Consider the following 12,856-nt stretch of genomic DNA (forward strand, 5'->3'; position numbering starts at 1 on the left):
ACAAATGAAGCACTCTGAGCATGCCATAGCTGTACATCAGTGCGTGGAGGGGTCCTGGACATGCATATGCATTCATTTCCATGGCAACACTATTATTGAAAACAATACTGGACTATAATCCACACTCAGCCAACACAGTCTTCAAAATGTGGTTTAAATTACATCCAACTGTGTGTTTGCTTTTCTTTGTTTAAACTTTATTTTGCATTAACTGTAATGATGAAGCTTGAACACTGAGGTATGGAAGGTGCTGCTCCACTTCGCTGCTTTAATTTTACAATGAAAAGTAAAGAAATTCACCTTACATATCAAACAAAAAAAAAATCGTAAGTATTTATTTCCATTTGTTAAGCAAACAATGATTATCAATTGCTTTAGAAGCTTTAAGATGAAATCCTGGTGATGAATGAAAAACTGAAGAGCCACAGACAAATGGTTTCTAATTTTTAGAAGTGTCTTTTTAAAACCCTGTTGGAAAATGAAATGCTATGGAGAGATAAATGTATTGGAAAGGAAATGCTCCATGCAGGAATTTGAGTTATGTTGTAATTTATAACCAAGTTTTTCCTCAACCAATTGAACATTTAATGCCATGGTTAAAAATAAAAATACATTTAAATAAGCAGCAAATTCTTCTGATTCTGAGATCAACAGCCTTCCAAATTCACAAAGCTGTCCCCTAGTACAGAACTACAGTAAAACACATGCCCTGGCTATGTCCTGAGGTAGTATAAAATAATGATATACTATATCCAACTGCATCTGAACTATGATTTTAATCTGCTTTTCCAATCTGCATTACATGACCTCAACTGAGCCAAGCTTTCATTTCACATAAAAATGTGATTGTGACTCTAATCCACCCAACAGACTGGTCGGGGGAAGAATAACCCAGGAACAGAGGGTGCAGCAGAGCCAGCTCTGACAGACACACCATGCCCCCCCCTTTTGTCTTTTCCAGCTCCCACCTCTTATATACTGCTCTGAAATACATATTGCACTGGCCAAGTAATTGCACACACAAGTACTGCACTTATCTCTGAGCCTGGCTATTAGTATCTGTGGTGAAGAAACTTTTCCCTCCTAACCATTTATCAGCCAAGTCTATCCCAGTATACAATCCTTCGGGAGCTGAGTGCTAAGAGTCTGTGAGAATCTACTCAAAGAAACCCCAGAACAACAGCCCAGTCATAAATCAACTTAACTTTAAAAAGACTCCAGATCCACTGCTGAATTCAGAGCAAAGGAAAATGTAGCACCCAAAATGCAATCATAAGACATTCAACAGCATTTTCTCACTTTACACCACCTTCTCCTTTGGAATTGCTACTCTACAGAAATAACAACTGAACCTTTAGCCTGTGTTAGACATTGAGTCACCACATTGCTGTAAAGCTCATGGCCTCTCTACAGTCATGATTTCTAGGCTTAAACACAGCAAATCTGACTGAGCAACTACTCAGTCTTAAGGCAACCATTACACCTTTCTGGACTGAATTTCTGAAGCAGTCCTTTTCAACTCTGCAGGGATGGTGGATCAATTAAATCAAGAAGTGGAAGCTAAGACTAGTAATTCATGTCAACAACATATATAATACAAATATTCTGTCAAAACCAAGTATTTCTACTGTTCAAGAGTCAGAAACTGTTTCGGCGGGGCAAGGGCAGCAAATCATAGAATCATAGAACTGTTTCAGTTGGAAGAGACCTTTCAGGTCATCAAGTCCAGCCATTAACCCAGCACTGCCAGGTCACCACTAAACCATGTCCCTCAGCACTGCATCTACACAGCTTTGAAATCATTCCAGAGATGGGGATTCTACCACTGCCCTTGGCAGCCTGGCCCAGGGCTTGACAACCCTTTCTGGGAATGGTTCTATGAAATTTTGGTTGTAGTGCAACACACATTTCTCCATGAACCACACATCCTTACTCCTCAGCACTCCTCAGCAACCTGAAGGTCTTGTTCAGACCACAAAGGGCAGACAGCTGCTGCTAAAATTAAAATTTGACATGAAACTTTGATAGACTTCCAGGGAAACTATATATTGCACAACTGCCAAGTGACTTTTTATGTAAAATAGCAACACTTGGCATCTCTCAACAGCACTTTCTAAGACAACTGGTCTTTGACCTAAACTTGGATTATTGCAAAAACAAGACACTCAAGGATGTGTTTTAAAGAACAAGTAGTGTGTGTTTCTACACTCACACAATGCATTATGTCTTACTTTTTAAACAATACAGAATCAATTCTCTTAGCCCATTAAAAGCTAGAGAACTAACCCCTGCCCCTCTTATTTTTTTAATGACATCAAAAAGTTGAAAAGTGTGTTAAAACTAAGTTACAAGAACTCTAACAGTCAGTACTGAATTGTTCCTCCTCAACCAACACAATTCCTGGCTGCACACCTAAAGAACCTTCCTACTATGTGCCCTTGACATCAAGTTCTCTGACTTAGCAGATATCCCACAGAAAAGCTACAATCCTTCAAGCTTTTCCACACTCATGCTTGGAGATGGAAAACATTTCACCTAACTCCCAGTTAGAACTTCCCTCTGAAAAGCCTGCATGGAAGGGGTCAGTCCTATTGTCACCATGTTCTGAGGAATGTGCTCTTTCAGAGAAAGTCATATCTCCACTTAACACTTCTAGTGTATTTCTGGGTTATAAGGATTACAAAGGTAATCCCTTACCTCACTGTCTGCACAACAGTGAAATTACAGTGATAGCACTGCTCAACAGGCTCTGCTTTGAAGATGAGAAAGAGGGCTGAAAACAAAGTGAGACAATTACACACAAAACCTGGAAAAAGCAGAACTAAAGCCCTTCTTTTACCCTAAATGCCTGTTTTGCTTTGCTGTTAATTATAAAGGAGCAGCTTGGGCTTTGTAAGGAAGGGGCAGACAGCTCAATGATGGAAGAGGAATACAGGTGACATTTTAGTGGCCTTTGTTTCCAGCTCAGAGCTGCAGAAATCAAGTTGGGTGTGCTAAACTTCCAACCAACATAGCAACAGAACATCATGCAACACAATCCTAAAGAAAATACTAACTTTCAAATGCTGAATAATGAATCCATTTTCCATCTGAAAAGCATTCACCATTAGATGGTTTCATAAGCATATTGATAGCTTTTAATCAACTTAAAAAAAAAAATGAAATGTTTTGAGTGTGCTGTTGAATCCATTTAATTGTTAAGGAGCTTTGTAATTACAAAGATAAATTATGTATCTTTGCTAAAATGACACTGGAACAAGGAACAGTTAACTTTCTGAATCAATAACCCTGCAGAAGGTAGAGAATAACATCCACGGTGGTTTTTCTACAGCTAAGACTTCCTTTGGATTGTTTATGTAGGATTTCAGAGACTTGGATAGATGAAAAAAAGACACCATAGGAAATAAAACATAGAAGTTAACCTTAGGATATTCTAAATAAGGTACCAGCCACAACTCAATTAAACAGATCACAGGAATCCAAGGAAGAGACACTGCAGCTCCTGGACTAGCTCAGTTTTGTGTGTAAAGCAAGAACCTATTTGTGGATAAAATGAAAATATAGTATCCTACTCAGATGAACTCCACAGGGAAAGCAAATGAAGCCAAAAATAACAAAACCTAACACGACTGTGATCATCAAAATAGTAAACATAAGCAGCAAATGAAAGAGAGCTCTCCAGTATCGATTCCTGTGTGACACTTCCTACCCTGATACTATTCAGCCAGGCCAGGCAGGATAATGCCAGGGCAGCAGAGAAGTCACTCTAAATGCAAATATTCACTTGGCATGTTTCCTTGGCTGAACTGCCCAGGATTCTTTCCTGACAACTCGCCACCCAGGCACATCTGATGGCCTTAAAGAATAGACTTCACTCCTACCCTCAGGCTCCCTGCCCAAAACCCAAATCACAAGCCATACTTCACATGGTAACAGCTACTGTTTTTTTCTAACACTCCTAGAAACACTATGCATTCTCCACTAACGTTTTGAACAAGTTTATACCACACTTATACCAAGGGCCTATGAAAACACCAGCCACCACACATGCCACATGCTGCTCTGCCACCCATCACATCTTGGGAGTTCTGTACCTCTTACCACACTTTACACCTCCAGCTCTTAGCTCCTGTGGGACCTGAGGGAACTCAGCATCTGGAATAATTCGGGGGGGCAAAGAAAGGGAAGGAGTATTTGGGGGTTAATGGTAGCTTCCGATATTCTGTGAGGCTAAAGCTGTTTGTCTTCAACAGATAAATGTAGAAACTGCTGAAATAAAAATAATTTTAACCTGACTTACAGCCTTTTCAACCAACATATGAAAAAAGGGAATTAGAAACCTGCACACAGTATGTAGTGAGACAGTTTTTTAAAAGGACAAAATGCCATTCAATAGCCATTCACTAAAACAATCTAAAAAGAAGGAAAAACAAAGAGAATTCCAGTAGACAGATTTGCTCTACTTCCAGCCAGGGACTTGGTGAAAAGCCTGTATTTGAATTAACTTACACAAACCTTACACTGATGGTTGGGAAGGAATTATAGCGTGGAGTTTAATACTCCAGTAACAAGTTAAGTAAGAAAAAACCAATTTCCAAAATGTTAATTATTGCAGTGGATTGACCAATGCTTTGAGCAAACATGATGAGGTGTTTCAGAGGGTTTCAACCTAATCTTATTGGCCTAAAAATAAGTATCAGCAGCAGTAAATGGTGATTCACTATCAATGAGTTTGTGGAAGCATACATGTATATGGCATAAAATATCTAGGATTTGCTTTGTTTTATGTTCTTATTAATTACAACCTAAAGGAAGAGCTTTTTTTTTTTTTAGGAGGTAAAAAAAATAATATTAATATACCAAAAGAAAAATGTACAACATAGCACAAAAAAGTAAACCAGCATTTTCAGTTATCTACAACTTACCGCTTATGGTGAGAAACACTGTAATAAAAAGAGCTTAGATACAGTCATTAAAGTTTGTTTTCAAGGGTTTTAAAATGCATGTGGAACAGTGACTAACACTTAGAGGGCTAACACTTCCTAAATCCCTCTGGCAGCTGCACAGACACTGTAGGTGGTCTAACAGCCTGTTTCAGAGAATGGCTTTGCTATTAAGAATGCCAATATGATGCCTGACCATGATTTATTACACTATAGTAGTCTACAGATAGCCTAGAATGGAAAACATGCTGGTTTTGCTTAGCAATTAATAGATTTACAAACTGGAAAACCTCCCTCCCCATACCCAGACACTGCAGAATGATATAAAACTCCAGTAACTTGGAAATGCAACCAGTTAAATAACTGCAAGGCCACACTAGCTGTTCACTTGGTAAGAGGCAAAGATAATTGAAAAACAGCTCAATGATGAATTAGTCTTTAGCAGACCACATACAAAAGAATAACTGTAAGACAAAGCACAAAACCTTAACCTCATCAGAAAAACAAACTAACTTGGTTAAAAAAAGAACAAAACTGTAACAAACTAGTCATTCTTTCCCATGAAATTTACTCCTGCCTGGCAGTAAAAGTTGGGTTTTTGTTTCAGTTAGTAAATTTTTCAGCTCCCAAAGCATCACACAGGACAGTGAATCACTACTATGCAGATCAGTGACAAAGAACCACTACTACACATGCCGTGTCCATTACAAACAGATTTAGGCAGACCTCAGTGAAAACGAGCCCCTGTGATGTTAAAAATGTATTCAGCACCAAGCTGGAAAAAGGTCTGACATCACTACTTTGTATTATCCCCCAGTATCAGCATTCTCACTAAGCTGGGTAAATGACTGCCTACAGAAATGTCACTGGTCTCTGCTAGTTCTGGTAACACTAAAAATAGGTGACAAAACCTTAGCTTCTCCAATTTGCCTCACATATAGTAAGTGGGTGCAACTTTTCCTTACCTCTATTCATGGTCCCTACAAGAATGGTTTTAAAAGGAACTGAAAACCAACAATGCTTGGCAAAAGACAGGAAAAATTAGTTTGACTCTTAAAAAGTCTCACCTAGGTAGGTAAAAAACAGACCTTGAAGCATACCATCACCACACATCTCTGTCAGCACAAATTGAGGTAACGCTCACTATCATCAGCACCCACTTAGATGTTACTTTGTATCCTGGCTTCCAATTTCCTTCTATTTGGTCAAATTCTGAGAAAAAGTATTGCTGTTTCTTCTGATTTTAAATTTTTCCCTCTTAACTGCTGTCAATTTCTCTCTTATGCTGTCAATTACAATGAAGGGAAACTCATCCAGCTTTTTATACCATCCATTATAATAATTACACATTTTATTGCATTTTCTGCTCTTCACCCCCATTCACAATGAACAATAGTGCTTTGAAGTGCAGAATAGTGCTCTGAAGTGAAAATACAGCACTCTTCTCCTTCCAAGATCAAATATCCCATGTCCTTAAAGAGCTACACGTCATTTAAATACTATCCAATTTCTCAGTGATGCACATCAACTTACTTTTGGCAACATGGGTGTATCTCTCTTCTTTTTCTTCTCTGAATTAGGATCATCCAGAAGATCTGGCTCAAAAGTGTAGAGCTCTGTAAGTTCATTCATAGTAAAGTGACGTTCAACTTGCTGCTGGTCGACAACCCGGAAGGACAAGGACTGCTTGGTAACCTGACGATCATAGATCTTATCTTCCATTGTTCCCTGCAAAACCCAAGACACTCACTGCATACAAATTCTGGACCTTCTTGTCATTCAAGAAAAAAAAATTAATAGATATAAAATAGTCATAACAACAACATGACAGTGCTGTATTTTCCTCATTTCTCTGACTCTGTAAGTCTACAAACCACCACTAAGAAGCGGTGCTAAGTGCTAAGAAGTGACAACGAACCTCTACTACACAATGCTGCACCCATTACAAATAGATTTAGGCAAGTCTCAGTGAAAGCAAACCACTCTCATCTTAGAAAACACTTTGCTGGAAAAAAGAAAGAAAACACACCTCACCTCCTGGAAGCAAACACGAAGTAATACAACTTGTGCATGTGACAGATGTCATCTAGCTACTGCCTAGAGTAAGAAACGTGTTCTCTCAATAGTGTTTTGAAAAGATCCAATTTTTGATTAAATTCTCCAAAGTAGGATTATGAGCAAAAAAAAAGGCAATTTCCACAGCATGTACCTTATTTTGCTGTACAAAGGAAAACAGATACCGTATCCCTGGAGTGGAGAGGATAGGGGAAGAGAAGTAGTCAAGTCTAATTCATCACAGCTGTGTATGAAAAATTAGATCCTTGATGAAAAGAAGGAAAATTACTTTTTCTTTAAAAAAAAAAAAGGTAAATAAAAAAGATGACTATGAGAAGTACAAGAACAGCACAGCCTGTACTGAACATCCTAATTTTAAAAGAATATCAACAGTTCAGAAGTGCACATAGAAACTACAAGAATAGACTGAAGCCTGAAGAAAAAAACATGCCTGACAGCAGCATGTTACAAAAATAATCTATTTAAATTGGCAAGGGAATGATCAAAAGTACTGTCACTGGGAAAAGGTCTTCAGTTTATTCTCTGACACCTGAAGAACTGGAAGATGAAGCAAGATGCTGCCTAACAGAATTACCCTTACCAAAAAAGCACAGATCAGAGATCGTAAGAGTTACTACACTTCTAACATCTGCAGGGTGTGATACAAGTTTTCAGGTGATGACTGGATGCCTGTTTATCCAGAATTCTTTAGTTCCCTGTGTTTTCATTCCAGTTGGACTTTCCAAGGCCCCCAGACCAGAGGTCTTTAGAAGACAGCTACACTGAGCAAGCCTACTGCCTAAGAACCACAGCCCATTCAACTAAGAATTCTTAGTGATGTGCAGATTAAAAAAAGCTGAGAACATGTATTTTGAGTCTGATGTGTGAATCACTGCTAGAATTCCAGAATTAGTATGTCAGACAAGGTGGGCTTAACAGGAAATCATTTCAGCTGTTATTTAATTTGCCACTCTCTGCTCCAAGAGCTTTTTCAGTAGTCAACTGTGATCAGGTGAGGACTGGAAGATAACTGAATCAATGTGGACCACTACAGACTTCAGGACAAGGTCAAATAGTCACAAGTTTATGAACTGGTTTGCAGGACCAGAATGCATCACAAAAATACCAGAGAGAAACCTACCTGAGCCAAAAACCTGTACACAAACACAGGTTTGTTCTGGCCAAAGCGGTAAACCCTGAAAATACTCTGGATGTCATACGATGGGTTCCAAGAAGCATCAAAGATGATGACTCTGTTAGCAGCCACAAGATTTATTCCAAGGGAACCTGCTTTAGTGGATATGATAAACAAGCGGCCTCTGGAAGAGAGAAAAGTTGCAACATTTTACTATCTTGGAAAAAAATAATTTCAAAATCACTGTTCTCCTGTTGCTGTGTTACTGTGGAGTTGCTCATACACTAGAATAACTCAGAAACTTCATTAAAACACTGTATTAAGCATAAAACAGATGAAGATTTTACAAGGACAACACTTTCAGCAAAACATATGGTGCCAGAATCACAGATCAGGGCCTTCTGCAAACCAACTGTTAACAAGAAGTGCTGGCTAAGGAAAAAATCTTAGGGTTTGCATTTTCAAACTCTAATAAAATTAGTTATATCAAATTAAACCATAATTTTAAACAGGCATACCCCATGCTCTTAAAGCTGTTTCCTGGCTAGCAAGTGTTCAGGATAACTCCAGAATGACTTTTTGATGCATCTGCTTTCTCTGAGCACCATTTCTCTCAGGTTCAACTTAAAATGAGCTCTTGACATATACCTGACAGAATGAACTATTTAAGGGTCTAGTTCACCTTTTTTCTTTTTGTGGGAGCTTGTAGGGTTTGTTTGTTTATGATTTTCTGTACATTACAAGTGATTGCCACAGAAGGATGCATTTTATTTTTAAAACAAATCTAGGAAGGTAAATTTCTTAACATGCCAACTTGGAAATATTGGTATCTACCTGTCTATCCACCTGAGATTTGAAAGTGCCATCTTGCATAAATAGTGGATGGCTGGGAGAGACAATTCTGGAGACAGCTAAGAGAGCTACATGCCTCTGCCTGGCCAAGTGACTGTCTTCTCCTGGTCAAACCCCACAGGGCTCTGACCTTCCTAGGTCCTTATAGCCTTTTTAAGTAACTGCAATTGATCCAAATTGCTTACAATCTAAACAAGAATGAAAACAGCAAGGAAACACTGAGCAAGTATTAATCAATACAAATGGAAGTAACCTCAGGCAACCAGAAACCTCTTGCTGTTGCACACTTTTTGTACACGTTCTGCACCTGTGGTATTTATTTTCCCAGCCTTAAGAGGTCAGTCATTAAGCTAATACAAGTAATTGGAGAGCAGCTCCATGGAGAAGCACCTGGGAGTCCTGGTACATAAGTTATCCATGGGTCAGCAATGTGCCCTTGTAGCCAAGAGGGACAATGGGATCCTGGGGTGCATTAAGAGGAATGTGTCCAGCAGACTGAGGGAGGTTCTCCTCCCCCTCTACTCTGTCCTGGTGAGGCCTCACCTGGAATATTGCATCCAGTTTTGGGCTCCCCTGTTCAAGAGGGACTCAAGAGTCCAGTAGAGGGCTATGAAGATGATTAAGGGACTGGAGCACTGCCCTATGAGGAGAGGCTGAGAGCCCTGGGGCTTTTCAGTCTGGAGAAGAAAAGACTGAGAGGGGATTTAATAAACATTTATAAATATCTGAGGGCTGAGTGTCAAGAGGGAGGGGACCAGGCTCTTCTCAGCTGCACCCTGTGACAGGACAAGGGGTAATGGATATAAATTACAGCACAGGAGTTTCTATATCAACAGGGGGAGGAATTTCTTCACTGTGAGGGTCACAGAGCACTGGAACAGGCTGCCCAGAGAGGTTGGGAGTCTCCTTCTCTAGAGACTTTCCAGACCCATCTTGATGCATTCCTGTGAGACCCACAATAGATTCTATGGTCCTGCTCTGGCAGGGGGGTTGGACTTGATGATCTCCAGAGGTACCTTCCAACCCGTAACATCTTGTGATCCTGCAACAAAGAAACACGGAACAACAGAAAGAGGAGGAGGAAAATGAAGTGTATATATCAGAGGAGATCTCACCTCACATTAGTTTCATCATTAAATTCTTCAGCCCATTTCTTTCTTGACTGAGCTGTAGTTGAACCATCTAAGCGGTAATAGTCAATGTTTCGGAACCATTTTCCTTCACCTATAAAGGTAACAGATTGTTAAAAAGCTGACTGCCTGAGCAACCAGGCTGATAATGCTGGTTGTACACAACTCAATATAGCAATGCTTGCAACATTATGTAGTGCACTTACAGCAAACTATCAAATATGTAACACAACAGAAAACAACAGCAATTGCATTTGTGATGAGAAAGATCACCCACAAGCCTGCAACAGCTCCTACAAACAGAATCACAGAATGGCAGAGCTTGGAAGGGACCTATGGAGAGTACTTCTGTCTGAAATTATTAAAAACCAGAATAAAATATATGCTGTCAATACCATTTTACCTTGCAAAAAGTACCTAGCACCTATCACTGCCCATTTCCTTCAGATTTTGCCCTTTTTTCTTTTTACAAGAAGATCAATTATTTGATATGAAATAAAACCCCTCCAAGCAGTTTTATACAGACTGGAATTTGAAGACACAAATTACCAATCTAATTGTATGCCAAGGTTAAATTTTACTTGAAGTATTTAAAAAGAGCTGAGCTTTTTTGGGGGTAGCTCCCCTCATTTTTCACTATTTCTAATTGCATATACACATCTGTAATATTATACAATTTGTTAATACCTTAACTTGGAGCCAAAGTTTATTTAAATAAGTAACTAAATCTAGTATTTAAGCATTACAGAACTAATCATATTTTTCTAATTGATCTGTGTAGAATAATGTTGCAGAGTTCGGGTCACTAAATCTCTCCCACTCAAACAGCATTCGTAAGTAAATACTCCAAAGGAGATTTCAAAAGTCAAGGTCTAACCATTCTGCAACTGAAATACAGAAAAAACACTCTGGATTTAATTACCCTGTGAGTTATGGCTAAATCTTACCAGGTGAGAGAGAAAAAAATAATTACATCTAATGGAAGATCTTTCTTGTCTCCCCAGTTCACAAGTAACCTTTCACTTTCTTTGTCCATCAAGTTACGTGTACACAGAAGGAATCACACAGTGCCACCAATTAAGGAGAAAACAGCATTTTTAGGAGACAGCACTGCTCAGTACAATCAACTATGAAAACAGGTTGAGTTATACATCAAGAAGGCCTCTATATGGTGAATCTTGGTATGATACTCTAATTGCTTAACAAAGGAACCCAACCCTCTAAAACGTTCTCTCAGGCTAAAGGCAGCAACGCCACAAAATACAGACAACATCTGAAGATGACGCACGTCCAGAAGCTAAGGAGGCAACAACCAGAAACAGTAAATCTGTGAGAGAGACTGGAGATCTTCATCTAACCACAGTGCTGGTATCACTAAGCCACATTCTCTTATGTAACTGTTGAACATGTTTACACCTCAAAATATGTGAAAGAAATGGCAGATTCAAAAGAATGTCTCAATCACCACTCATCAGGAAGTGAAACTTCACATAAAGATCAACTGCATCATCAGGAGGCTCTGGGAGGATTTCACACAGTAACAGAACACCCCATACAGAGGTCATGTCTGGCTAGTGAGAAATTCTTTGCCATTTGAGTATCACCAGGATAATTAATTCAGTATTTCTCTCCCTTCTGAAATCCGTAAGGCAATCTACTGCAGTACATATGAAGCCTAAATTCACATTTTGCATGACTTACAGCTTGTTTTAAAGCAGCCTAATTCTCTTTCACTATCTCTCTCCCAGTAGGAAGGATCAGGATTTGCCATGCATCAGCGTGTAACATCATTTTGGTACAGAATTTAACAAAATGCCTTCTCTCCTTTCAGATGAACATTTCATCTGCTCAGGCTTTATCAAGCATGGAAGATAGAGAATAAAATCAGAAACAAAAGTCCATAGTGGGATAGCAGAAAACACCACAGAGAAGACCAATAATCCTGCCGACTTCAGGAGTAGTACAGAGCATACAGCAATTGTAATAAAAACAATGACTTCGATTCGGTTCCCTTTGGACTGAACAGAGACTTGTAGAATAGTTATTAGCTCTACAATTGTTCAAGGTGACACTCACCTTTATAAATAGGAGGCTTATCTTTGTCAACTTTCTCCCTGTTGGCCAGCTCCAGAAAATCTTCTATCAAATCCAGAGATATTAGAGACTGGCTAAACACTAGGCTGAAAACAGAAATAGGGAAACACAAAATTCACCTCTGAAGTTACTTTAATTATTGTATTGCTTTCTTTTTCTTACCTTCTCACTCTGATACTACTGCTGAGACAAAACAGCCTTTGCAGACACAGGAAGAATGGAAGAATGGGAAAACTCACTGATAGAAATTAATGCAGCATGTTCATTTGCTTCAGAAAAATGAGCTACAGCATTATGAGGACTGAATGAAGAACACTGTCAGACTATCAGGTGTATAAAGGTCATGAGAAATATTTCTTACACTTTGTCTCCAAGCTCCTCTGCCATTCGAAGTATTTCAAAGAGAAGCACCATTTTCCCTGAATGTTCCAACACTTCAGCATCTGCATCAGTGACAAAATCTTTGTACCAATCTGGTGCTGGGCTACCAGGATTAGAAGAGGATGTAGCTCTTCCTATAAAAAAGCAAAAATAACCAAGATTAAAAAAAAACACACCAAAAAAAAAGATAAAGGCATGGTCTGCATTTAGATATTTTGAAATGTCAACTACAGAATTGTTTTTTCATTATTAGGCTTAACTGGCAT

The 12,856-nt window shown here is 38.9% G+C and overlaps 1 protein-coding gene across 2 annotated transcripts in view; it reads right to left on the reverse strand.

Annotated features, from left to right (window-relative positions):
• The window catches only part of ATRX (ATRX chromatin remodeler), a 94,081-nt gene that overhangs the window by 9,624 nt on the left and 71,601 nt on the right, over positions 1-12,856 (reverse strand). For both annotated transcript variants that reach the window (XM_068151987.1, XM_068151989.1), the window contains exons 26-30: positions 12,571-12,724; positions 12,192-12,295; positions 10,101-10,209; positions 8,140-8,317; positions 6,477-6,671 (exon numbers count right to left, since the gene is read on the reverse strand). In XM_068151987.1, coding sequence (XP_068008088.1) covers positions 6,477-6,671; positions 8,140-8,317; positions 10,101-10,209; positions 12,192-12,295; positions 12,571-12,724 — 740 coding nt within the window. The remainder of the gene's footprint in view (positions 1-6,476; positions 6,672-8,139; positions 8,318-10,100; positions 10,210-12,191; positions 12,296-12,570; positions 12,725-12,856) is intronic.

The sequence above is a fragment of the Melanerpes formicivorus genome, unplaced genomic scaffold, assembly GCF_026170545.1.
Source record: "Melanerpes formicivorus ecotype bairdi unplaced genomic scaffold, bMelFor1.0.p_v2 SCAF_22, whole genome shotgun sequence".
Classification (NCBI taxonomy): domain Eukaryota; kingdom Metazoa; phylum Chordata; class Aves; order Piciformes; family Picidae; genus Melanerpes; species Melanerpes formicivorus.